General features: G+C 41.3%; 2 protein-coding genes across 7 annotated transcripts in view; both read right to left on the reverse strand.

Moving 5' to 3' along the window:
- Positions 1–10,694, reverse strand: part of LOC139568682 (inactive rhomboid protein 2-like) — a 39,392-nt gene extending 28,698 nt beyond the window's left edge. Inside the window, exons 1-3 of one of the 4 annotated variants that reach the window (XM_071390681.1) lie at positions 10,348–10,692; positions 2,510–2,666; positions 2,207–2,396 (exon numbers count right to left, since the gene is read on the reverse strand). The gene's annotated coding sequence lies outside the window, so the exon portion shown is untranslated. Of the gene's footprint in view, positions 1–2,206; positions 2,397–2,509; positions 2,667–10,347 lie in introns of all 4 variants that reach the window. The other 3 variants (XM_071390684.1, XM_071390680.1, XM_071390682.1) reach the window with 3 other exon arrangements.
- A 233-nt stretch (positions 10,695–10,927) lies between these two features.
- Positions 10,928–25,333, reverse strand: part of LOC139568683 (peroxisomal acyl-coenzyme A oxidase 1-like) — a 28,379-nt gene continuing 13,973 nt past the window's right edge. For all 3 annotated transcript variants that reach the window (XM_071390687.1, XM_071390685.1, XM_071390686.1), the window contains 11 exons: positions 25,119–25,226; positions 23,206–23,325; positions 22,987–23,102; positions 21,319–21,488; positions 20,211–20,373; positions 18,521–18,711; positions 17,156–17,332; positions 16,781–16,886; positions 16,460–16,603; positions 15,012–15,218; positions 10,928–13,064 (listed from right to left, as the gene is read on the reverse strand). In XM_071390687.1, the coding sequence (XP_071246788.1) occupies positions 13,014–13,064; positions 15,012–15,218; positions 16,460–16,603; positions 16,781–16,886; positions 17,156–17,332; positions 18,521–18,711; positions 20,211–20,373; positions 21,319–21,488; positions 22,987–23,102; positions 23,206–23,325; positions 25,119–25,226 (1,553 nt within the window). In that variant the 3' untranslated portion in view covers positions 10,928–13,013. The remainder of the gene's footprint in view (positions 13,065–15,011; positions 15,219–16,459; positions 16,604–16,780; positions 16,887–17,155; positions 17,333–18,520; positions 18,712–20,210; positions 20,374–21,318; positions 21,489–22,986; positions 23,103–23,205; positions 23,326–25,118; positions 25,227–25,333) is intronic.

Here is a 25,333-nt window from a genome sequence, read left to right on the forward strand (position 1 = left end):
TCAAATAAGCAAAGAGAAACGACAGTCCATCATTACTTTAAGACATGAAGGTCAGTCAATGCTGAAAATTTCAAGAACTTTGAAAGTTTCTTCAAGTGCAGTCGGAAAAACCATCAAGCGCTATGATGAAACTGGCTCTCATGAGGACCGCCACAGGAAAGTAAATGCTTCACAGAGTTCAAGTAACAGACACATATCAACATCAACTGAGATCACTAGTTAACTACACATGGTTGATGATAATACTAGTTTCTCTAGCTTGTCCTGCGTTGCATATAATCGATGCGGTGCCTGTTAATTTATCATTAAATCATAGCCTACTTCGTCAAACGGGTGATTTAACAGGCGCATTCGCGAAAAAAGCGCCTTTCTTAAAATCAATACACAAGTATATATTTTTAAACCTGCATATTTAGTTAATATTGCCTGCTAACATTCATTTATTTTAACTAGGGAAATTGTGTCACTTCTCTTGCGTTCTGTGCAACAGAGTCAGGGTATATGCAGCAGTTTGGGCCGCCTGGCTCGTTGCAAACTAATTTGCCAGAATTTTACGTAATTATAACATAACATTGAAGGTTGTGCAATGTAACAGGAATATTTAGACTTATGGATGCCACCCGTTAGATAAAATACGGAACGGTTCTGTATTTCACTGAAAGAATAAACGTTTTATTTTCGAAATGATAGTTTCCCGCTTTGACCATATTAATGACCTAAGGCTCGTATTTCTGTGTTATTATGTTATAATTAAGTCTATGATTTGATATTTGATAGAGCAGTCTGACTGAGCGGTGGTAGGCAGCAGCAGGCTCGTAAGCATTCATTCAAACAGCACTTTCGTGCGTTTGCCAGCAGCTCTTCGCAATGCTTCAAGCACAGCTCTGTTTATGACTTCAAGCCTATCAACTCCCGAGATTAGGCTGGTGTAACCGATGTGAAATGGCTAGCTAGTTAGCGGGGTGCGCGCTAATAGCGTTTCAAACGTCACTCGCTCTGAGACTTGGAGTAGTTGTTCCCCTTGCTCTGCAAGGGCCGCGGCTTTTGTGGAGCGATGGGTAACGATGCTTCGAGGGTGGCTGTTTTCGATGTGTTCCTGGTTCGAGCCCAGGTAGGGGCGAGGAGAGGGACGGAAGCTATACTGTTACACTGGCAATACTAAAGTGCCTATAAGAACATCCAATAGTCAAAGGTATATGAAATACAAATGGTATAGAGAGAAATAGTCCTATAATTCCTATAATAACCTCAACCTAAAACTTCTTACCTGGGAATATTGAAGATTCATGTTAAAAGGAACCACCAGCTTTCATATGTTCTGAGCAAGGAACTTAAACGTTAGCTTTTTTACATGGCACATATTGCACTTTTACCTTCTTCTCCAACACTTTGTTTTTGCATTATTTAAACCAAATTGAATATGTTTCATTATTTATTTGAGGCTAAATTGATTTTATTGATGTATTATATTAAGTTAAAATAAAAGTGTTCATTCAGTATTGTTGTAATTGTCATTATTACAAATAAATAAATATTTTTCAAAATTGAAATCGGCCGATTAATCGGTATCGGCTTTTGTTGGTCCTCCAATAATCGGTATCGGCATTGAAAAGTTATAATCGGTCGACCTCTATAGCAGAGCATTCTGCAGCGATATGCCATCCCATTTGGTTTGCACTTAGAGAGACTATCAATTGTTTTTTAACAGGACAATGACCCAAAACACACCTCCATGCTGTGTAAGGGCTATTTGACCAAGAAGGAGAGTGATGGTGCTGCATAAGATGACCTGGTCTCCACAATCATCCGACCTCAACCCAATTGAGATGGTTTGGGATGAGTTGGACTGCAGAGCGAAGGAAAGTGCTCAGCAACTCCTTCAATACTGTTGGAAAAGCATTCCTTATTAAGCTGGTTGAGAGAATGCCAAGAGTGTGCAAAGCTGTCATCAAGGCAAAAGGGTGGCTACTTCGAAGAATCTCAAATATAATATATATTTTGATTTGTTCAACCCTTTTTTGGTTACAACATAATTCAATATGTGCTATTTCATAGTTTTGATGACTTCACTATTATTATTATTATACAATGAGTAGGTGTGTCCAAACTTTTGACTGGTACTGTACATGGCTACATGCTTAAGAGTGTCAGGTTCCAATTAACCTTCCTTTGCGTTCTACGCTAAGACTCTTTAAGACTAGATTACCTATGCAGAAGTTTCACTTGTTGCTGTGAAATGCACGACAACATCCACTGAAGAACATACTGTCGCTTCAATGGCATCTTGTGCAGAGCAGCACAGACGCGCAGCTGTACAACACATCCATTGTTCTCCATCACTTCTTCAATGAACTCTTGACACACAACATATACGTTTCAGAGTGCAGGACCCACAGCTGTTTCAAACAAATAACAAAAATGACACCAGTTAAATACTGTATCACCGCATATTTTGTCACTTGACATAATTGTCACACATTTGGAGCCGTGGAACAGCGTTCACACTTACTGCTCGACTCGCCTCCAGATATGGGTGTTGCCTGACGACCGGTCTCTGTTACCTCCGACCACTCGCAGCAGGGCGAAAGAGGAACAGTCCTTCAGATGATTGCCTCATCACCACATCCTGTGACCAGTAACATCTCTACCGCCCTGATTACTGCAACCTGAAAGAGCATTTGAACCACAAGTCAGAACATAGTAGATAAGTACCCACCAAGAACTTCGACAGACTTGCGAGAGACTCGAGATCTTGACAAATGTCAGACTTCAATAGATTTCAAAAGGACTTGTGTGGATTGCGCAACATGTCAATAGCATTCAAGATCTAACTTGCATGTGCATGGATGAACGAGCAAAAACAGTCATCTCTTCATACCAGGGGGCGAATCAATCGAATGGGGTAGGAAAGTAACTTCAGAATGCATCGATACATCAGTGTAGCAACTGAAATCACCCCTCACTCTTGTCTACTTAAACACAATGTGTGTGGTAATGACATTGCTCAAATGGCTAGTTCTATCCTTGTGATCAAATAGTTGAAGAACTTTAGTTGAAAAAATACAGTAGTATGGCAGGTTATTTGACCTGAAAAGCTATGAGACCCTCTTTGTCATTTTGAGCAATTGAAAGCTTCTCAGAGAAACTACAGAATTCTTGTGAGAGATTTGTCACAGTATTCTTGGTTATTCTACTGTAGCTGGACGGGAAATGTGTATTCCATAACTGAAACAGAATCTGCACTTCACAGAGCACGCATGCAGGTCCAAACTTGCATGGCGGGAAGCTTCCCACAAGTATCACAGCTCCATCACCCTTACCGAGACCCCTAGCTGCCTTCAGGGGCCGTGAATGTTTTGAATACACAAGACACCAAACTCAAAACTGGGCTACCTTTCAAACTAGATCCAACATAGACATTGCTGATATTTCCCAGTTACACGGCTTGTCATGGTTTTTGGCTTGTCGTGGGTGCAACTGCTTGAGAGAGCAGTACAGCACAAGGAGGAAGCCAGCCAGCGTGACAGCCAGCCTCCAGCCTGCGGAATGAGTCTCTGGCTCACTCAGAAGATGAAAGCGATCTGAAGAAGACACAGCGGGATACTACGAGTCTGTGACACACATTCCCCCCATATTCGCAGATATTTAAGTCAGATCCCTTCCTGGATCAGCGCGCATCAATTAGAAAATGGATGAAGCTTTGAACTTCCGATGCTCTGATGTTCATGAGAATCAAAGTTAACATGTCAAAGTGCCACTACCAGAGTGGCCTTGCTTCCTTTCAGGTTGAGGTTTAGGCCCTTTTCCTGTGTCGTGTCGAAGCGAAGGATGATGTGTCAGACAGTATGGAAGCTGAATTTGCAGAAGTTGGCATTACCGTGACGTAGCAGGAAAAAAATCCCAATGAGCCCACAGATACTACTGGGAAGAGGCCTGTCACTAGGAGAGACTCAAGGCTCTGTTTACTGGCAGGCATGTTGTGGCACAACAGCTGAGAACTGGAGCTGAAACCTAGGAGGGGCAGGGGGATTGCAAGCATGACTCAATAGAATCCAAGGGGGAGGAAAGACAGAATGGACGACTGTACGCCTGAATGGTCATTATCCAGTTTGAATTACCTGATGCATGAAAAAAAAAAAATTACGACCGGGCTGAAATGGCAGGACAATTTTATAAATGTCGACAAACTATTTGTTCGTTCGATATGGTCTAGGATCTTTGTGTGTCGGTAAAATGTATTATGCTAGCAATGGCTGTGGAAACACCTTCATGCTCAAATAATATAAAATATATACATGACAAGGTATGGGTGGTAAACAGAAGATCGCCCTATTTGGTAAAAGACCAAGTCCATATTATGGCAGGAACAGCTCAAATAAGCAAATAGAAACCACAGTCCATCATTACTTTAAGACAAGTAGGTCAGTCAATCTGGAAAATTTCAAGAACTTTGAAAGTTCCTTCAAGTGCAGTCACAAAAAATATCAAGCGCTATGATGAAACTGGCTCTCATGAGGACAGCCCCAGGAAAGGAAGACACAGAGTCACCTCTGCGGCAGAGGATAAGTTCATTAGAATTACCAGCCTCAGAAATTGCTGCCCAAATAAATGCTTCACAGAGTTCAAGTAACAGACACATATCAACATCAACTGTTTCGAGGAGACTGCGTGAATCAGGCCTTCATGGTCGAATTGCTGCAAAGAAACCACTACTAAAGGACACCAATAAGAAGAGATTTGCTTGGGCCAAGAAACATGTGCAATTGATATTAGACCGGTGGAAATCTGTCCTTTGGTCTGATGAGTCCAAATTTGAGATTTTTGGTTCCAACCGCCGTGTCTTTGTGAGATGCAGAGCAGGTGAACGGATGATCTCAGCATGTGTGGTTCCCACCGTGAAGCATGGAGGAGGAGGAGGTGTGATGGTGCTTTGCTGGTGACACTGTCAGTGATTTATTTAGAATTCAAGGCACACTTAACCAGCATGGCTACCAGAGCATTCTGCAGAGATACGCCATCCCATCTGGTTTGCGCTTAGTGGGACTATCATTTGCTTTTCAACAGGACAATGACAAAAAAGCAACCAACAAGTGCTCAGTATATGTGGGAAGTCCCTCAAGACTGTTGGAAAAGCATTCCTCATGAAGCTGGTTGAGAGAGGCTGCTGTCTATATACATAGACTTGAAATCACTGGCCACTCTATACCGCTCTGACATTGCTCATCCATATATTTATATATTCTTAATTACATTCCTTTACTTAGATTTGTGTGTTTTGGGTATTACTGCACTGTCGGAGCTAGAAACACAAGCATTTCGCTACACCCGCAATAACATCTGCTAAACACGTGTATGTGACCAATAAAATGTGATTTGATTTGAGAATGCCAAGAGTGTGCAAAGCTGTCATCAAGGCAAAGGGTGGCTACTATGAAGAATATAACATATATTTTGATTTGTTTAACACTTTTTTGGTTACTACATGATTCCATACGTGTTATTTCATAGTGTTGACATCTTCACTATTATTCTGCAATGTAATAATAGTAAAAATGAAGAAAAACCCTTGAATAAATAGGTGTTCTAAAACGTTTGACTGGTACTGTACATACATACAGTGAGCTCCAAAATTACTGGCACCCCTGACTGGCAATGCACAAACAATACTTTAAAAAATATAAACAATATAATTATAAAGATAAACTCAAAATACCAACATGTGAGAAATACTGTACTTTATTAATGTTTCAATGGAACCAACCAAAATCATACAATTATTTAATACAAAATACATTAACCAAAATCGAGGATTCATAATTATTGGCACTCCTCATTTACTACTTAGTGCAACCACCTCTGGCAAGAATAACAGCGTAGAGTCTTTTTCTGTAATGTTTGACAAGGTTAAGGAACACATTTGGAGGGATTTTGGACCATTCCTCTATGCAGATCCTTTCAAGATCCTTCACATTCTTGGGTTTGCGCTTATCAACTGCCCTCTTCCACTCAGCCCACAGGTTTCCGATTGGATTGAGGTCCGGTGACTGAGATGACCATGGCAGAACATTGATTTTGTTGTCACAGAACCATTTCTGTGTGGATCTTGAGGTATGTTTCAGGTCATTGTTTTGTTGGAAAGTCAGCCAAAACCAGATTGTCAGCCAAAATTGCCTGATACTTGGTGGAATTCATTATGCCATCAATCTTAACCAGTGCCCCTAGAACTCTGGAATTAAAACAGCCCCAAAACACCACTGACCCCCCTCCATAATATAACTGTGGGTATGAGGTGCCTCTCCTTGTATGCATCTCTGTTTCGACACCAAACATGCCGATGCTGTATCTGACCAAAACGGTTTTCAACAGTTGCATATCTTTATAATGTTTTTATAATTGCCCTGACAGTGCTCAGTGGTATATTCAATCGTTTGTGGATCTTCTTGTCGCCATTACCAGATTTATGAAGGACTACGACCATCTGTTTCTTTTGAACTGCCAGTTCTTTTGTTTTCTTCATGGTGTTGGATGACAAAGGGATATTGCATGTGTGTTACCTCATTTTTATACCCTAGTGAAACAGGAAGTGATGTAAATGGCTCAATATAGTGCCTTAAGACTTAGATAAACTTAAATAAGTTGAATTTAATTTGTGGTTTAATTTTAGTAGATGTTAGTTACAATAATCTTTAAGGGTGCCATTAATTGTGAAACCTTGATTTGGAGGATATTGATTTTTAATTAAATCAATAAATGATTTTCGTTGGTTCCATTGAAACATTAATAAAGTACAGTATTTCTCACATGTTGGTATTTTGAGTTTATTTGTAAGTCGCTCTGGATAAGAGCGTCTGCTAAATGACTTAAATGTAAATGTAAATGTATAATGATATTGTTTACATTTGTTTAAGCATTATTTGTGCATTGCCAGTCAGGGGTGCCAGTAATTTTGGAGCCCACTGTACATACATACATACCACACATACAGGGCATTAGGAAAGTAATCAGACTTTTTACACATTTTGTTACAACATTCTAAAATGGATTAAATAGTGTTTGTCACTCATCAATCTACACACAATACCCCATAATGCCAAAGCAAAAACAGGTTTTTTGAATTTATAAAAAATAAGAAACTGAAAGATCACATTTACATAAGTATTCAGACCCTTTACTCAGTACTTTTGTTGAAGCAACTTTGGCAGCGTACAGCCTTGAGTCTTCTTGGGTATGATGCTAACAGCTTGGCACACCTGTATTTGGGAAGTTTCTCCCATTCTTCTCTGCAGATCCTCTCAAGCTCTGTCAGGTTGGATGGGGAGCCTCGCTGCACAGCTATAGGTATCTCCAGAGATGTTTGATTGGGTTCAAGTCCGGGCTCTGGCTGGGCCACTCAAGGACATGTCCCGAAGCCACTCCTGCATTGTCTTGGCTGTGTGCTTAGTGTTATTGTCCTGTTGGAAGGTGAACCTTCGCCCCAGTCCGAGGTTCTGAGCGCTTTGGAGCAGGTTTTCATCAAGGATCTCTCTGTACCTTGCTCCGTTCATCTTTACCTCAATCCTGACTAGTCTCCCAGTCCCTGCCACTGAAAAACATCCCCACAGCATGATGCTGCCACCACCATGCTTCACTGTAGGGATGGTGCCAGGTTTCCTCCAGACGTGACGCTTGGCATTCAGGCCAAAGAGTTCAATCTTAGTTTCATCAGACCAGAGAATCTTGTTTCTCATGGTCTGAGAGTCTTTAGGTGCCTTTTGGCAAACTCCAAGCGTGCTGACATGTGCCTTTTACTGAGGAGTGGCTTCCGTCTGGCCACTCTACCACAAAGGCCTGATTGGTGGAGTGCTGCAGAGATGGTTGTCCTTCTGGTAGGTTCTCCCATCTCCACAGAGGAACCCTGGAGCTCTGTCAGAGTGACCATTGGGTTCTTGGTCACCTCCCTGACCAAGGCCCTTCTCCCCTGATTGCTCTAGGAAGAGTCTTGGGGATTCCAAACTTCTTCCAATTAAGAATGATGGAGGCCACTGTGTTTTTGGGGACCTTCAATGCTGCAGAAATGTTTTGGTACCCTTCCCCAGATCTGTGCCTCAACACAATCCTGTCTCGGAGCTCTACGGACAATTCCTTCAACCTCATGGCTTGGTTTTTGCTCTGACATGCACTGTCAACTGTGGGACCTTATATAGACAGGTGTGCTTTTCCAAATCATGTCCAATCAATTGAATTTACCACAGGTGGACTCCAATCAAGTTGTTTAAACATCTCAAGGATGATCAATGGAAACGGGATGCACCTGATCTCAATTTCGAGTCTCATAGCAAAGGGTCTGAATACTAATGTAAATAAGGTATTTGTTTTTTTATTTTTAATACATTTGCAAAATGTTCTAAAAACCTGTTTTCGCTGTTTCATTATGGGGTATTGTGTGTAGATTGATGAGGAAATGTTTTCTTTAATCCATTTTAGAATAAGGCTGTAAAGTAACAAAAGGTAGAAAAATTCTAAGGGTCTGAATAGTTTTTTTGAATGCACTGTATTTAAATAACCATCATATGGAAGTAAACTTGGAGTTACACAATGATATGTTGTGTGGTCCTCCCACTACGACTCGGGAAAGCATGCAGTTTATTAGCCTACAGATTAAATACTGTAAATTACTGAACACAGGGTGGTGAAAGTGCACGGTGATGAGCTTGATACTCCTTTTCAATAAATATCAACGGTCTTATTTTAATGACAAGATGAACGATGCTTGGCTGCCGTTTAACAGATAAAAAATGATCTTGCTCTTATCCATAATAATCTCATCATGTAGGTAGCCTACCTGCACTGTATGTGCAAGCTGTTGACTAGAGCACACAAGCCAAGACCAGAGTGGGCACTTTTGCAATATAACGCAACAGTTTGTGACAAAACCATCAGTACAGTTGAATATGCGATGGTCATTTTATTTTGGAACATGGGTATTTGACCGCAAAAGTCACATTTTTATCCTCAATAAGTCTGTTTGATGGAAACATCTCTGGTGGGAAAATAAGCATATTTTTTATGCAGCTTTTAGAATATTTGCATGAAAATCTGTTGACAATTGGATGAAAACCTAGCTATTGTATCACTTCTAAATGTTTGCAAATCTGGAAAACCAACCTTGTTTCTGATTCCCAGCCCAGTCAACCATGACCATTTAACTTTTTCTGTTTTCCTACTGTGTCAACCTGCAACCTAGGCATTTACATTGGTTCCACTTCGCTCCACTATACTTTGTTAGCTTGACAACAGGTGCACTTGTGGTGTAACAGAACTTGCAGTTCTAGACTACTGATGCAGATGTTGTGGGTCAGTGGTTGCTTATCAACATTCTATTCTTTGTTCCCTCTGAAACGCACTACAGTATGCATAATTCAAAGGAAGAGATCTGTAAGACTCCATTGTTTGAAACATGAACGAATAAAAGAGCACTAATGATAGACATTTCAAAGATAGCCTGCCTTACTGAGGAATGTTCTGTATATTGTAGGCCTATCTTGAATTACTTATCTGCAGATGTCTACCAGTTTCTCAGCCCTGCAACAATGGTTGTTATAAACTAATGGTATACCAATCATTTCAGACGGGGTTAAAATGAGATTTTAGCCTTTACATAAAGATATAATACTCATCTCACACATTACTTTCTCACTATTTAAACCTATAAAGAAATGTTAACTCATGTACATTAATCTAACAGTTAACAGTCAGTGACTGTGGCAAACATCTTTCGAACGGAATGTTCGCGTATTCATATCATAACTTTTGCAACAAGATAAGAAAATGATGTAGCAACTATTTAACAATGTTGACCTGCATACTTAGTTACAGTGAGAGCCTGCATAATTCAGCAAGAAACGATACAGTATCCTGTCGTGTGAACAAACCAAACCCTCCCACATTTCTGGAAAAATGGGAGACCAATGGGAATTCTAACGTGACGCCAGTTAGCGGGCGTTTGACGGAAGTTGAACGAAGGTTTGTGTGAAGTTAGAATTGACACATTTCACTAAAGTGAATAGTTTTTTTCCCGGGCAGCGCAACAATGGAATATGAATACGCACGTTTTCACATTTTAACTGCGCGCGTAACATGATGTCGTTTGCGGTCCTTTGAGAATTCCAATTCCAATGTTGAAATAGTTCAATGACTTTATAATTCATTTAAAATGTGACTTCCTCACGCCTACACTTTCCCTATTGTTTCGCTATCTGAAACTCCGACAAGAGGACTGGTAAAAACCACACATTGTGCCCACTTTCGATCATTAACACATTTTGAAAAAACTATTCAATGTTGGATGAGGAAAAATAGGCTACTCACCTGTAAGGAAAAATATATACGTTGCTTTCGTCAATGTTGCTCAGAATAAGATACAAATTATGTTCCTAAAATTCATACAATGTTGCACCAACGTGTTACTTTCCTTCTCTCTCCAAATATCCTGATTTCGGCGAAGGTGGGCGGAGACTAGACAGGCCTAACCTATCTGATAACTGACAAACACACATAGAAGTCAAGAACTGTTTAGTAATAATATGAATATAGTACAGTTATGTCCGTAGCTGATGGACTGTAATAGTTGTATATATTTTGGTTATGTTTGCATGATTGTTGTTTGGGAAAGGGCATAAATATAACTTTATAATATTGCTCTTTGAGTCCCGAAGCTTGACACCCCTACCACAATGTCCCTAAATGACGCAATGAGGGGGACATGAGACTTTCCCAGCAAAAGCAATACCTCCCCAAAAAAACTCAAGCAAACTAACATGAAAGTAACCTGTGTTGCTATAGTAATATATGGAAAGGAAAGGTGTGAGAGCACTTCTTTTGACATTTCCACCCAAGCAAGAGTTAACACAATTCCAGAAGAAGAATCTCATCAAGAGAAACACTGTCCAAAGGTTAATATAATGCATTGATTTATTGTAAAAGTACAGGTTAATTTCCTAAAAAGGTACAATTTTCTGAATCAGATGCATTGCAGTGTTATAATCTAATGTGCTAATATAATCTCTAATATAGTCTCTTCATAATCTTATGAATGATTACACTCAATCCTTTATCCATTTGTAGAATTGGCTCTCCTAAATCTATGCCACTGAAATAAAATGTAAAAATGTCATAAATAAACATGGCTCTGACAGACTTTTTTCTTATCTGATTTCATAACACCATCTAGTGGTTCCTTCTGGCAGTCTATGAAACAAAGTTGAAGGAAACCATGAACATCATTTGATAGTTTTTTCCAGTTGTTTACTAAGATCATTAAGCATGACAAGTTATTCACTTTCAATTCAATAAACATAATCAAGTTTAAAACATATTCAGGCTGAATAGATTTCTTATACGATCACAAACATTTGTTAAACAAAAATTCAGTAGGTACATTGAAATAAATCATACATCCTTAAATTGCAACGAAAATCACAAAATAAATTGATAAAGCATATTTTTCAATCAAAAATATATGCATGGACCTTGTGTGATAATACTACCATGTTAGCTTCATTAAAGTAAGACAAATTTCGCTGGCACATAATTCTCCCACAAACAGTATACTGCTTCGTTCCATTTGAAACTGTATCAATCATGTATCAATCTGCAACATACTGTAAAAGTCAACAGCAGTACAATCAACAGCTAGTAATCGAGTATAAAAATACTTATTTCATTGTGTTGAAGAATGTACTTGTTCCAAATGCCACATCGGGGTTTTATTCAATAGGCACCAAACAAAAGAAAACTGACTGAAACAGATGGGGGGACTACCCGGACTTGTCCAATAGGAACCTCATTCTTTCTTTCCATTGCTAGATGTTTTACCACAGTGTGCCCTAATGAATTCGACCTTGTTCTTCAAGCTAGTTTGATTTTCATGTAATTTCTTAGTAATTAAGCTCCACATGGTAGAAAAGATCCTCATGCATATATACTAGTGGTTTGTATTAAAGTGCAAGAATTGAAAGGCCCCTTTTCTCAAATCACTAGAATAGCTTACTCATCAACTCGTTATTCACTAATCATATTCGTTACCCCACAACCACAAACTCTCTCACACCTAGACAGAGACACGCACACCTTTGGTTCATTGCAAACCACAACTGACCCGTCACCCACTACTAAAGACAACCATCCGCAGTACATTAGCATCAAATACCGTGACATGCATGATGAGAAATTATACAGATAAAAAAAAAAAATAATGGGATTCAACATATCTCAACAAATCGAGTGATTTGCAATCTTCTTGCACATGTTCATCTGATGATTTATCACTCCAGTGTTAATCTGCTAAATTGTAATTATTCGATTTATTGCCTACCTCATGCCTTTTGCACACATTGTATATAGATTCTCTTTTTTTCTACCATGTTATTGACTTGTTTATTGTTTACTCCATGTGTAACTCTGTGTTGTCTGTTCACACTGCTATGCTTTATCTTGGCCAGGTCGCAGTTGCAAATGAGAACTTGTTCTCAACTAGCCTACCTGGTTAAATAAAGGTGAAATTAAAAAAAAATTAAAAAATAAAAATGTACATGATCCTAAGAGCTTGATTAGATCACAAGGATCAGTCATCAAAACCCCTTCATCTTTAGGCCACCTCGTATGCTAACTGCAGTTTTTCTTCCTCTCCATCTTATGGTTTTCTCAGACCTTCGATTAAATCCATTAACAAGGCATGGGGGTATATTTAAACTCATAAACTAAGTACAAGTTTAATAAGTCCAGCAGAATGATTGATTCATTAGCAGCACATCAGTAGAGGTGGGGTAAGGAGGCTAGTCTCCAATGGTTCCCCTTTAAAAATGTTCCACCACCTGTGGTTGGTTAAACACTGAAGAGGCGGGTGGAATGAGCCTCGTCCGATTGGTGGACGGGCAGCGGCGGCCGTGTTGGGGTCCCACTGCTGGATTAGTGTTGTTAGTGTGCTTCCCGTCCCCTGTAGTGGAGGGGTCAGGTGAGAAGGCTCAGGGGTCATCTTACAGCTTGGCCTGCAAGGGTTTCAGGTACTTGTGGTAGGACTCGTGGACCTAGAAGAGAGGGAAGGAGGGTCAATTTGAGTACTCTGCAGGTAGTCTCTTCCACCTACCGGCTCCCTCTGTCGGTAACAATAGTCTTGGGACTAGAGGTCGACCGATTAATCGGAATGGCCGATTAATTAGGGCCGATTTCAAGTTTTCATAACAATCGGAAATCGGTATTTTTGGACACCGATTTGGCCGGAAAAAAAAATACATGTTTACAGTTTATTTAAACTTTATTTAACTAGGCAAGTCAGTTAAGAACACATTCTTATTTTCAATGACGGCCTAGGAACGGTGGGTTAACTGCCTCGTTCAGGGGCAGAACGACAGATTTTTACCTTGTCAGCTCAGGGATTCAATCTTGCAACCTTACAGTTAACTAGTCCAACGCTCTAACCACCTGATTACATTGCACTCCACGAGGAGCCTGCCTGTTACGCGAATGCAGTAGAAGCCAAAGTTGCTAGCTAGCATTAAACTTATCTTATAAAAAACAATCAATCATAATCACTAGTTAACTACACATGGTTGATGATATTACTAGTTTATCTAGCGTGTCCTGCGTTGCATATAATCGATGCGGTGCGTATCGTTGCTCCAATGTGTACCTAACCATAAACATCAATGCCTTTCTTAAAATCAATACACAGAAGTATATATTTAAACCTGCATATTTAGCTAAAAGAAATCCAGGTTAGCAGGCAATATTAACCAGGTGAAATTGTGTCACTTCTCTTGCGTTCATTGCACGCAGAGTCAGTGTATATGCAACAGTTTGGGCCGCCTAATTTTCCAGAATTTTAAGTAATTATGACATAACATTGAAGGTTGTGCAATGTAACAGGAATATTTAGACTTATGGATGCCACCCGTATTTCACTGAAAGAATAAACGTCTTGTTTTCGAGATGATAGTTTCCAGATTCGACCATATTAATGACCTAAGGCTCGTATTTGTGTGTGTTATGTTATAATTAAGTCTATGATTTGATAGAGCAGTCTGACTGAGCGGTGGTAGGCAGCAGCAGGCTCGTAAGCATTCATTCAAACAGCACTTCCCTACGTTTTGCCAGAAGCTCTTCGCTGTGATTCAAGCCTATCAACTCCCGAGATTAGGCTGGTGTAACCGATGTGAAATGGCTAGCTAGTTAGCGGGGTGCGCGCTAATAGCGTTTCAAACGTCACTTGCTCTGAGACTTGGAGTAGTTATTCCCCTTGCTCTGCATGGGTAACGCTGCTTCGAGGGTGGCTGTTGTCGTTGTGTTCCTGGTTCGAGCGAGGAGAGGGATGGAAGCTATACTGTTACACTGGCAACACTAAAGTGCCTATAAGAACATCCAATAGTCAAAGGTATATGAAATACAAATGGTATTGAGAGAAATAGTCCTATAATTCCTATAATAACTACAACCTAAAACTTCCTACCTGGGAATATTGAAGACTCATGTTAAAAGGAACCACCAGCTTTCATATGTTCTCACGTTCTGAGCAAGGAACTTAAACGTTAGCTTTCTTACATGGTACATATTGCACTTTTACTTTCTTCTCCAACACTTTGTTTTTGCATTATTTAAACCAAATTGAACATGTTTCATTATTTATTTATAGGCTAATTAATCGGCATCTGCTTTTTCTGGGTCCTCCAATAATCGGTATCGGCGTTGAAAAATCATAATCGGTCGACCTCTACTTGGAACAAGGTTACTCTGCAGCAGACTTATTACTACAGCAAATCATTCATTAGATTGCCGTGTTTATGTAGGCAAACAACACAATGAACACAGATATAATTTGGCTCTTGATCATAATCTGAAACAAATCTTTGTAAATGGTTCTCAAATGGTCTATTCATGTTCTTAATAACGGACTAAGGTAAAAAAAAAAAAAAATTAACAGTCAATTCATTTTCTTAATCTTTGTCTCTTTTTTAAAGGCCCTCTCCATGAACTCTGACCTCTGTCTTGTTGAGAGGTGAGCGGCGGGCCCACTCGAACATGTGCTCATAGACATTGCCGTCGTAGCGTCCCAGGACGGAGTTGAGCATTTCATCACGGTAGTCGAAGGCGTCCACCAGGGACACGGCGTTGGGCCTCAGCTGGGCCAGAAGCTCCTTCAGACGCTGGGACACCTGGGAGAGCTGGGGCACACTCAGGAGACCAGTCTGGAGTGAGGAAGGAATAGTCAGGTCATTATTGTTAAAGAGAATGTGTTCTCAATATATAAGCAATAGGTTAAAATATCCAAATCTCATGACAAACGAGTTAGAGCCTTTATATGTAGGATCAAATCAAACAAATTGGAAAGTTAGAGCAAGAAGATAACTGATTGCACCATTACCACAAAAATGGAAGAGGCAAGTGGAAAAGGGAGAAGGTAGGGAACTTGTTTGTCTGCCATATATTAAAGATACAAATTGGCTGAAAGGAACTGGCATAAATAGAAAAATATACCAGTTTTATCTGAGGACAGAAATGTTGACAGCTGTGCCATACAGGTTGCAAAATAAATGGGAAGAGATTTTCGATGTACCGATTACATGGTACATGGTTTATGAACCTGTACAAAAAACAACACCTGATTCAACAGAATTTTTCAATTTAAATGATTATATAGAATGCTTGCCACCAACAGAATGCTATATATTACAATATATATATATATATTGGGCATAGCCAAATCTACAGAGCTGAGATTGTTGTGCGAAGAGACAGAATCAATAGGTCACTTATTCTGGTATTGCCCCTATGTAGCTTGTTTCTGGTCACAGGTTCAGGAATGGTTAAAAAAAATCAAGACATGCACTTAAAATTTACCTTATAAATAGCAGTGTTGGTTGATTTAGAAAGCCATAGTCTGTCAAATAATATAATAATACTCGTAGGAAAGGTTTTCATCTTTAACTCACAATCTGTGGACACTATACGATTAGAAAGGTTAAAATTATATAAAACGTCACACAGCACAATTGAAAAATATATGGCACATAGAAACCAAACGAGGGTGGTCTATGGTGATAGGTGGGATGTGCTGAGAGTGGCTGAGGGGTGGGATTAAAGAGTTTCTTTGGTAATGTATTACGGTTATGTAACTGCTTTATATAAAAGTACCATGTATGTAAAATCTGTGAGCAAAAGTTATTAAAAATATATATATTTGTCCTCCGAAGAGGGGTGGTGATGAAATATACAAAAATAAGAATCTTCCTTTAATAAGTGATACAAGTACGAGTGTAATGCCATGTCTTGCTTAAAACATCATACATGACGTTATAAAAAGGAATATAGACTTTGGTACGGGACCCACTTATAGGCGCATTGAAATGCACATATTTTTCTACTTGATGTCGTCCCTGTATTTTCCCCCTGGGAGTCTGTGATTGACAGTTGCCATGGTGGTGGTTACCTGGAGGAAGTCTCCGCTGTGCTGTTGGATGCCCTGGAGGGCATAGAGCAGGGCCAGGGTGCTGAGGACAGAGTGCACCCCCGTGTCTCCCATCTCCCCCAGCTTAGCTGCAAACAGCTTCACCACCACATAGTGACAGTGGGCCTGGAGATAGAAAGGGAGGAGGAGAAGAGATGGATGAGAGTTAAATGAGGACCAGAGAGAGAGGAGGAAAAGGAAATTGAAAGAAGGAAGTAGAGGGGAAGAGATAAGAGGGATGGGGGTGGGGCTCCCTCCCAAAAAACAACACATTCCATATCCCAGGTTGGTAAGGTAACTTACATCAGAGGCTCTGACCAGGTCTATAGCGCTGTTGTTCCAGGCATCCTCCTGACTGACTCTCTTCTGTAGCTCCTGCTGAATACTCTTAGCTGCCAACTCAACCAGCCTAAAGACACACAGAGAGGCATTGACATAGGAAACCTTCCAACAAAAACTGACGCATGGCTGTCCATAGAGTACAAGTACAATTCGTTGTGTGCTGGACTGGTGGACCATTTTAGCTCAACCCATTGCATTGCCTGGCACCAACTACCACGTTGCTCTGATTAAAAGTCTCTGCCATACAATGTACAGCCCTTTGGGACTTAACGAAGGTCAAATATCTAAACGGGATCTATTACTGTTCCATTTTGGTTAGCTTGTAGGCCCACTTACTTAGCAGCTCGTAGTTTGTAAGCCTCCACAAGGCTGACCAGGTCATTGACGTTGACTACAGTGGGTCGGGAGGACACAGACTGGGGCTGCAGGCTACGCTCTGACTCGTTCAGGTAGGACACGATGCCACTCAGCTGGTGGCCTGCCGACGCCTGCCGGTAGCTCTTTATCAAGAACCTGGGGAGTGAGGGATGAAAACATGTGAGCAAGACGGTGGACGGGCACGAAGGTCACACACAGACAAGAACACACACAAAGTAGAGATGGGCGATATGGCCAAAATATCATATCACTAGGTTTCTCATTTTTGGCGGTATTTTATGTTTTGGTATAATAAAAGTTCTACGTATGCTTAATGAGTCATGCATGATCCTAGGGTGGCAACAAATACATTCTAAGTGGTTTTAAATGGGTCTCTCTCTCTTCTGATTGATTGTATAAAACAAACAAACCCAAAATAATTTCATCAATTTCCTTCACTCATTTGCTATGTTTTCCACACTGTAAAACATTTTTTTTGTCTTTGTATACCTCTATTGTGAAAAGGTAACTTTTCCTTTATGAAAATAATAATTCTCCTCTGACCATATATTTTCAATGGATTCCATGGCAGTTTTTACTTTCGCCACAAAGTGCATTGTGCTGATTTCTAATGTGCTTTTGGCACCCCCACTGCCTCAGACACTAGCCTATTCATCGCACAAAATGACATGCGCGCACCTGAAGCTCTTGCTCGCGAATGATCAGATCTCAACTGTTAGCAGTCTCTCACTGGCGGTAAGAACGGACAATTGCAATCATTTTTCAAGTTTCATCACTCAGTTATTACACTTAACAAAGCAAGCATTGAAATACCATTATGTAAGGTAAAAATCCAAACCGGTCCATGCATTAATACTGGTATATAGTAAAACGCTGTTTACCACCCAGCTCCAACTAAGTACACAAAAACTCATACACACCCATTCATTTGGTCCTAGTCTCACTCACTCCCACTCAACTACTTTCCTCACCCTTTCCATTGTACACTTCACACTTAGCAGTGCTTACACTGAACACACTCCCAAAAACATTTAGACAGTTAGATCGATGCTTGTTGATAATTACTACCTTTGATGTGCAGGGCGCAATATCACACAATAGCTTTTAATACTAGGGTTATGTGCCCTGACTTGCAAGTTTTGGAATACATCGCAATGTGTGTTTGTGAGCTGTATAATGTGACTAACTGATGTTTTTGATTCAGCAAGGAAAGAATGTGTCATTTCAGGGTGTGTGTGTGAGTGTGTCATATCTGTGTCTTATATTTGTGTGTGTGAGTGGGTGTTTGCATCTGCATGTGTGCGTGCGTGTGCATGTACCTACCTAGCGGTCTGCAGCATCATGACAGTGTTCTCTCCCTCGTAGGTACACGTGGGCACGAAGTTAACATAGATGTCTGGGAGGGCGCTGCAGCGGGAGTAGCCGTGCCCGCCACACGCCATGCGACACACCTCGATGCCCGCGCTGGCCGTCCATGTGGTGAAGGCCTTCAGGCCCGCGGACAGGGCATGGAGCTGAGCACAGGTCAGACGATGGCACAGGGTTATACAATTATATTGACACAGGATGGTAGAGGATGGGCACAGGGTACAGTTATATTGGCACAGAAAAAGAAGCAAATTAAAAATGATGAAATTTGTTAATATGAATGAGGATCTTTCGTTTAACTCCCTAGAGAGTTGATTGACGCACCGGTGCGCCAGTCTAAGTTACAACAAAAAAATCCCCATTAAAAAATCTGTCAGTTTAAGCTAGAGATAGGTTTTTTGCATTGGATGTGTCTCAATCCACCGCATCCTCCAGTGTCTCACTTCTGCGGTTGAAGGTTTCAGAGATAGAGAGGTGTTTGTCAGACCATGAAACATCCCGAAAATCGGTCTTCTCACAAAAACGTCTGTAGCGTCCGAACCACTCTATGGAAAGGGGAGACCCTCACGAACACGTCTGTAGCGTCCGAACCACTCTATGGAAAGGGGAGACTCTCACGAACACGTCTGTAGCGTCCGAACCACTCTATGGAAAGGGGAGACTCTCACGAACACGTCTGTAGCATCCGAACCACTCTATGGAAAGGGGAGACTCTCACGAACACGTCTGTAGCGTCCGAACCACTCTATGGAAAGGGGAGACTCTCACGAACACGTCTGTAGCATCCGAACCACTCTATGGAAAGGGGAGACTCTCACGAACACGTCTGTAGCGTCCGAACCACTCTATGGAAAGGGGAGACTCTCACGAACACGTCTGTAGCGTCCGAACCACTCTATCGAAAGGGGAGACTCTCACGAACACGTTCTCCGTTTTGCTCAACTCCCCACAAGTGTCAGAAGACTCGTCTGTAACGTCGATGTGTGGTAGCGTCCGAACCGTTTGGGCTACGAACTCATTTGAAGGTAACCATTATCGGTTTAAAAAAACAAATTCAAGTTTGAAGGACGTTTTGTGCCTACCCAAAAAAGGGGTTAAATATATAAATAAGACAACTCGTTTCTTATGATACATTTTTTGACTGTCCTTCTTCACATTATGAATGTGTTATTCAATGTGTTTCTATGTGCTTAGTAGCAAAGGCCAAATTAAATATTTTAATCAAATAATTGTTTAAAATTCTAAATCAAATAGCTAAATGATTCATAGTATGACCATCTAAAAACTATTCTATATGTCTCCCTCCCCCAACGTCTTAGACTAAAGAATTAACACCGACGAAGCCTGTTGTCAAAACACCTCCGTTAGACTTCAGCCGCTGAAACTGGATGAAACATTTCAAAACTATTCAGTGAGTGGAGTCTTTTCCCATTTTTCCAGGTCAGGTCACGTGGTTAGGAAGAAGAAAAATAACCTCTGGGCCATTGCCAGCCTTCTTTCATCATGTACTATATCAAGAGGAGGTATTTACTTAGCCTGGGTACCAGTCTGTTTAGCTATCATTCCACTCTTCGTATAGCATGACACGACGTGGAATGTTAGCAAAACAGATTCTGGATTTCAGGCTAGTATTTACTGTAAGTACCTCTGGTAGTTCACTGAAGTCTCCCTGGCTGATGTCTCCAGTGATGCGGTGGTAGACCTGGTTCATGTACTGACCAACAAACTTGTAGGCATAGGCTGTAGCCAGCAGGGGGAACAGCTTGTACTGTTGCGTCTGGTAGTCCATGATCTGGGGCTCCGGCTCTCTGGAGAAACCACAAAATAAGAATATAGACTTTGATGTAAGGTTAACGGTTCGATTGCCATCTTTTATATGTTAAGTCTTTGAAGAACATTGAGATACTCATATAATATATGTAAGGCTTCCTAATATCTACCCAAACTCTATGTAACATCTACCTACATCAGCTCTCACACAATTAGAATAAGAGTATAGATTTTGTTAAAATGGTAAGGGTTCTAGTACTTTGCTTTCTATTCTTGTTTGTGTCTGAGCGTGTTACTTGTGTATGGATGTGCGCAAGTAAGTGTGAATATTTTTGTAATTCCTTTGACTATTTACAGTGCCTTGCGAACGGATTCACCCCCCTCGGCTTTTTGCCAAGAAACTGAAGATCTTGTACAACACTGTGTACTACTCCCTTCACAGAACAGCGCAATCTGGCTCTATCCAGAATAGAAAGAGTGGGAGGCCCCGGTGTACAACTGAGCAAGAGGACAAGTACATTAGAGTGTCAGGTTTGAGAAACAGATGCCTCACCAGTCCAACTGGCAGCTTCATTAAATAGTACCCGCAAAACACCAGTCTCAACGTCAACAGTATAGAGGCGACTCTGGGATGCAGGCCTTCTAGGCAGAGTTGCAAAGAAAAAGCCATATCTCAGACTGGCCAATAAAAAGAAAAGATTAAGATGGGCAAAAGAACACAGACACTGGACAGAGGAACTCTGCCTAGAAGGCCAGCATCCCAGAGTTGCCTCGAGACTGGTGTGACCCCAACGTTTTAACGGTAGTGTATTTTTCAGTAAATGTGTGTATCCAGGGTCATGTTCATTAGGCACCAAACAGATGAAAACACAACACAGGAAAGTTGTATCTGTACAATAAGAATTTTGATTTCCATCTCAAAACTTTTTGCTACAGTTTGACCTAATGAACATGACCCTGGTGTGTCCAGAGCTACAACTGACCCTGGGCGTATCTCAGACTGGTGCCGTACGGAGCTGTAGCGGATGGCGATGGTGCAGGACTTGGCGAGGGCGTGGCCCGCTTCCCCTACGATCATGGACCTGATGAACACCATGGTGCCGTAGGTCAGCTTGGCACTGGGAGGCTTCACGTACGTACCATCTGCCTCCACCTGGTGGGGAGAATACATACTGTCTGTGGCAGCGGCGGCTCCTCATAGGAGGAAGGGGAGGACCATCCTCCTCAGTGAATATTTTTTATTTTTTTCAAGAATGAAACTATAATAAATATCTTCACGTCACCAAATAATTGATTAAAACGCACTTTTTTGGAATGTAGCCGCAACAGCACTCTGTAGGGTAGCACCATGGTGTAGCCGGAGGACAGCTAGTCCTTCTCTGGGAACATTGACTTCAATACAAAGCCCAGGAGGCTCATGGTTCTCACCCCCTTCCATAGACTCACACAGTAATTATGACAACTTCAGAGCTCTTGCAGCATGAACTGACATGTTGTCCACCCAATCAAACAACCAAATAATGAATCTAGTACTGAAAGCATAAGTTACAGCTAGCTAGCACTGCATAAAATGTGGTGAGTAATTGACTCAAAGACAATAGTTGAACAGCTTTGAACAAATATTTTTTTTTTTAAATGAAGGCGGAGAGAGATGGAGAGAGCTAGTTATATGTCATTGTATTTTTTTCCACTTAGCTAGCTAATGCAGCTAGCTAGTTTAGCCTACTCAAACAGAAACAGATTCTATGTTAGCTAGCTGGCTATGGCTATCCTATCCTATCCAACACTGGCACTCTTCCATGTCAAGGTAAGCTTTTGGTTTTATTAATTTATTGCCACCGGGGCCCACCGGTTTAACTGCTAAACTGCTCGCTGACTGCACACTGTACTGCATGATTGTAGCGGGTTTACTAAAGCGTTAGTTCTAGTAGCTATGTAGACTAATATGCGAGAAGGAATACAATAAGCAAAGTGATCATGCTGTTTTTATGTGGCTGCTATGAAAGTGAGCTGTTCTTGTGTGATCAGTGGTGTATTCATTCCGCCGATTCTGTTGAAAAAAAAATCTTAAACTGAAGCAAACGGAACGGGATAAAATACCTGAATTTGTTCAATATAAACTCGTTTGCCACTGTTGGACTAATGACTACACCTTAGATCAGCTAGATCCAGGCAAGAGTGTGCAAGGCGGTATTGAATGTGTCACTGTCTGTCACCTTGATTACAAAAATGTAGCTCCACCTGTGTGCACCTACGTTGTAAACTTTCATTCATAGGATGAGTATAGGGGAAAGTCGGGTATCATGTAGTAACCTAAACCTATCGATGTTACATTGAGCTGGGTGAATGAAATATGAATGACGGTCATCCAATATGCTTTAATTGAAATAAGGCTCATACATTAAAAAAAAAATATATATATATATATATATATATATAATTTAATCGTCCTCCCTCATCTTAGACAACACCGACCGCCACTGGTCTGTGGTATACAGTTCTAGGACAATCAGGTAGTAAGCATACACTCTCTGTGAGGAATATGCATACAATATAACTTCAAATCTAAGCTTTGTGACAGCATTAAAGTCAACCAACAGAAACAAAGAACAGTGTCTCCTTGAAATGTGCTTAACTGCCCAGTCGCTCACCTTTGCATATTTCATCAGCATGTGGTCACGAGGAATTCGTACGTTCTCCAATTTCAGGTAACCATTGTCAACCTCATCAAAGCCAAACTTGGGTCCTATGTCCCCTACCACCACACCTGAGAGAGAAAGCGAGTGAGTTCATTAGACAGTAGGCTACCAGCAAAGCTACATACAGAGACAGAGACACTCTTGATGCACCCACAGCAGTATGTACAGTACCTGGCAGTGGTATGTGTGTGTTCATACTGCGGAGAGGTACGATGAAGGCCTGCAGTCCGTGACACTTCCCCTGGGTGTGGAGCTGGGCCAGAACTATGGCGTAGTTAGAAGTCTTACCCACTGGGGGGCGGGGGGGGGGGGGGGAGCGAGAGAGCGAGCGAGAGATTCTCACTATTAAAATAATTTGGCAGTCATTTAAGTCTCTAGTCCACACTACAATGAGAATCAGAAGTAAATTGTTTGATCTTGTTCAGCAATATTGTGGAATGTGTTTTCAGAAGCTAAGTCCACAGACGTGGGGATTGGTTTGATTGTACAGTGCATTCAGAAAGTATTCAGACCCCTTGACATTCCACATTTTGTTACATTACAGCCTTATACTAAAATGTATTTAAAAAAAGAATCCTCAACAATCTACACACAATACACCAGAATGATCAAGCGAAAACAGGTTTAGAACATTTTTGCACATTTTTGAAAAATAAAACAAATGCCTTAGTTACATGAGTATTCAGACCCTTTGCTATGAGACTCGAAATTGAGCTCAGACGCATCCTGTTTCCATTGATCATCCTTGAGATGCTTCTACAACTCGATTGGAGTCCACCTGTGGTAAATTCAATTGATTGGACATGATTTGGAAAGGCACACACCTGTCTATTTAAGGTCACACAGTTGACAATGCATGTCAGAGCAAAAACCAAGCCATGAGGTTGAAGGAATTGTCCGTAGAGCTCCGAGACAGGATTGTGCCGAGGCTCAGATCTGGAGAAGGGTACCAAAACATTTCTGCAGCATTGAAGGTCCCCAAAAACACATTGGCCTCCATCATTCTTAATTGGAAGAAGTTTGGAATCCCCAAGACTCTTCCTAGAGCTGGCCGCCCGGCCAAACTGAGCAATCGGGGGAGAAGGCCCTTGGTCAGGGAGGTGACCAAGAAACCAATGGTCACTCTAACAGAACTCTAGATTTCCTCGGTGGAGATGGGAGAACCTTACAGAAGGACAATCATCTCTGAAGCACTCTGAAGTCTACACCTGCTGTATTCGGTACATGTGACAAATAAAATTTGATTAGAAATGATAGCCCGCTTGAAGTTTGCCAAAAAGGTACCTAAAGACTCTCAGACCATGAGAACCAAGGTTCTCTGATCTGATAAAACCAAGATTTAACTATTTGGCCTGAATTCCAAGCGTTACGTCTGGAGGAAACCTGGCACCGTCCCTACGGTGAAGCATGGCGGTGGCAGCATCATGCTGTGGGGATGTTGTTCAGCAGCAGGGACTGGGAGACTAGTCAGGATCGGGGCAAAGATGAACGGAGCAAAGTACAGAGAGATCCTTGATGAAAACATGCTCCAGAGCGCTCAGGTCCTCAGACTGGGGTGAAGGTTCACCTTCCAATAGGACAACGACCCTAAGCACACAGCCAAGACAACACAGGATAAGTCTCTGAATGTCCTTGAGTGCCCCAGCCAGAGCCCGGGCTTGAACCCGATCGAACATCTCTGGAGAGACCTGAAAATAGCTGTGCAGCAACGCTCACCATTAAACCTGACAGAGCATGAGAGGTTCTGCAGAGAAGAATGGGAGAAACTCCCCAAATACAGGTGTGCCAAGCTTGGAGCGTCATACCCAAGAAGACTCGAGGCTGTAATCGCTGCCAAAGGTGCTTCAACAAAGTACTGAGTAAAGGGTCTGTGATATTTAAGTTTCTAAAAAACAGTTTTTGCTTTGTCATTACGGGGCATTGTGTGTAGATTGAGGGGGGAGGGGGGGGACAATTTAATCCATTTTAGAATAAGGCTGTAACTTAAAATGTGGAAAAGGTCAAGGGGACTGAATACTTTCCAAAGGCACTGTATGTGTATCGGGCATGCCCTGAAGCTAAAGTGTGTTTGTGTGTGTACTCACGTCCCCCAGGCCACCACTTGATGGAGGTGATGGTCGGGCTGTTCATGACAAACTCCTGGGTGGCCGGGTCATACGTTGCCGTGGTTTCAAGCCCCCTGAGGTGGGTGCCTAGGCAACGAGAAAGACACCATGGCCCCCAAACACACAACACATAAAACCAAAGAAAGAGAGTCATCACTAAGTTATGGCAGGAGCACATTGTTATTTTCAAATAT

This window comes from Salvelinus alpinus, chromosome 2, assembly GCF_045679555.1.
Source record: "Salvelinus alpinus chromosome 2, SLU_Salpinus.1, whole genome shotgun sequence".
NCBI classification, from domain to species: Eukaryota; Metazoa; Chordata; class Actinopteri; order Salmoniformes; family Salmonidae; genus Salvelinus; species Salvelinus alpinus.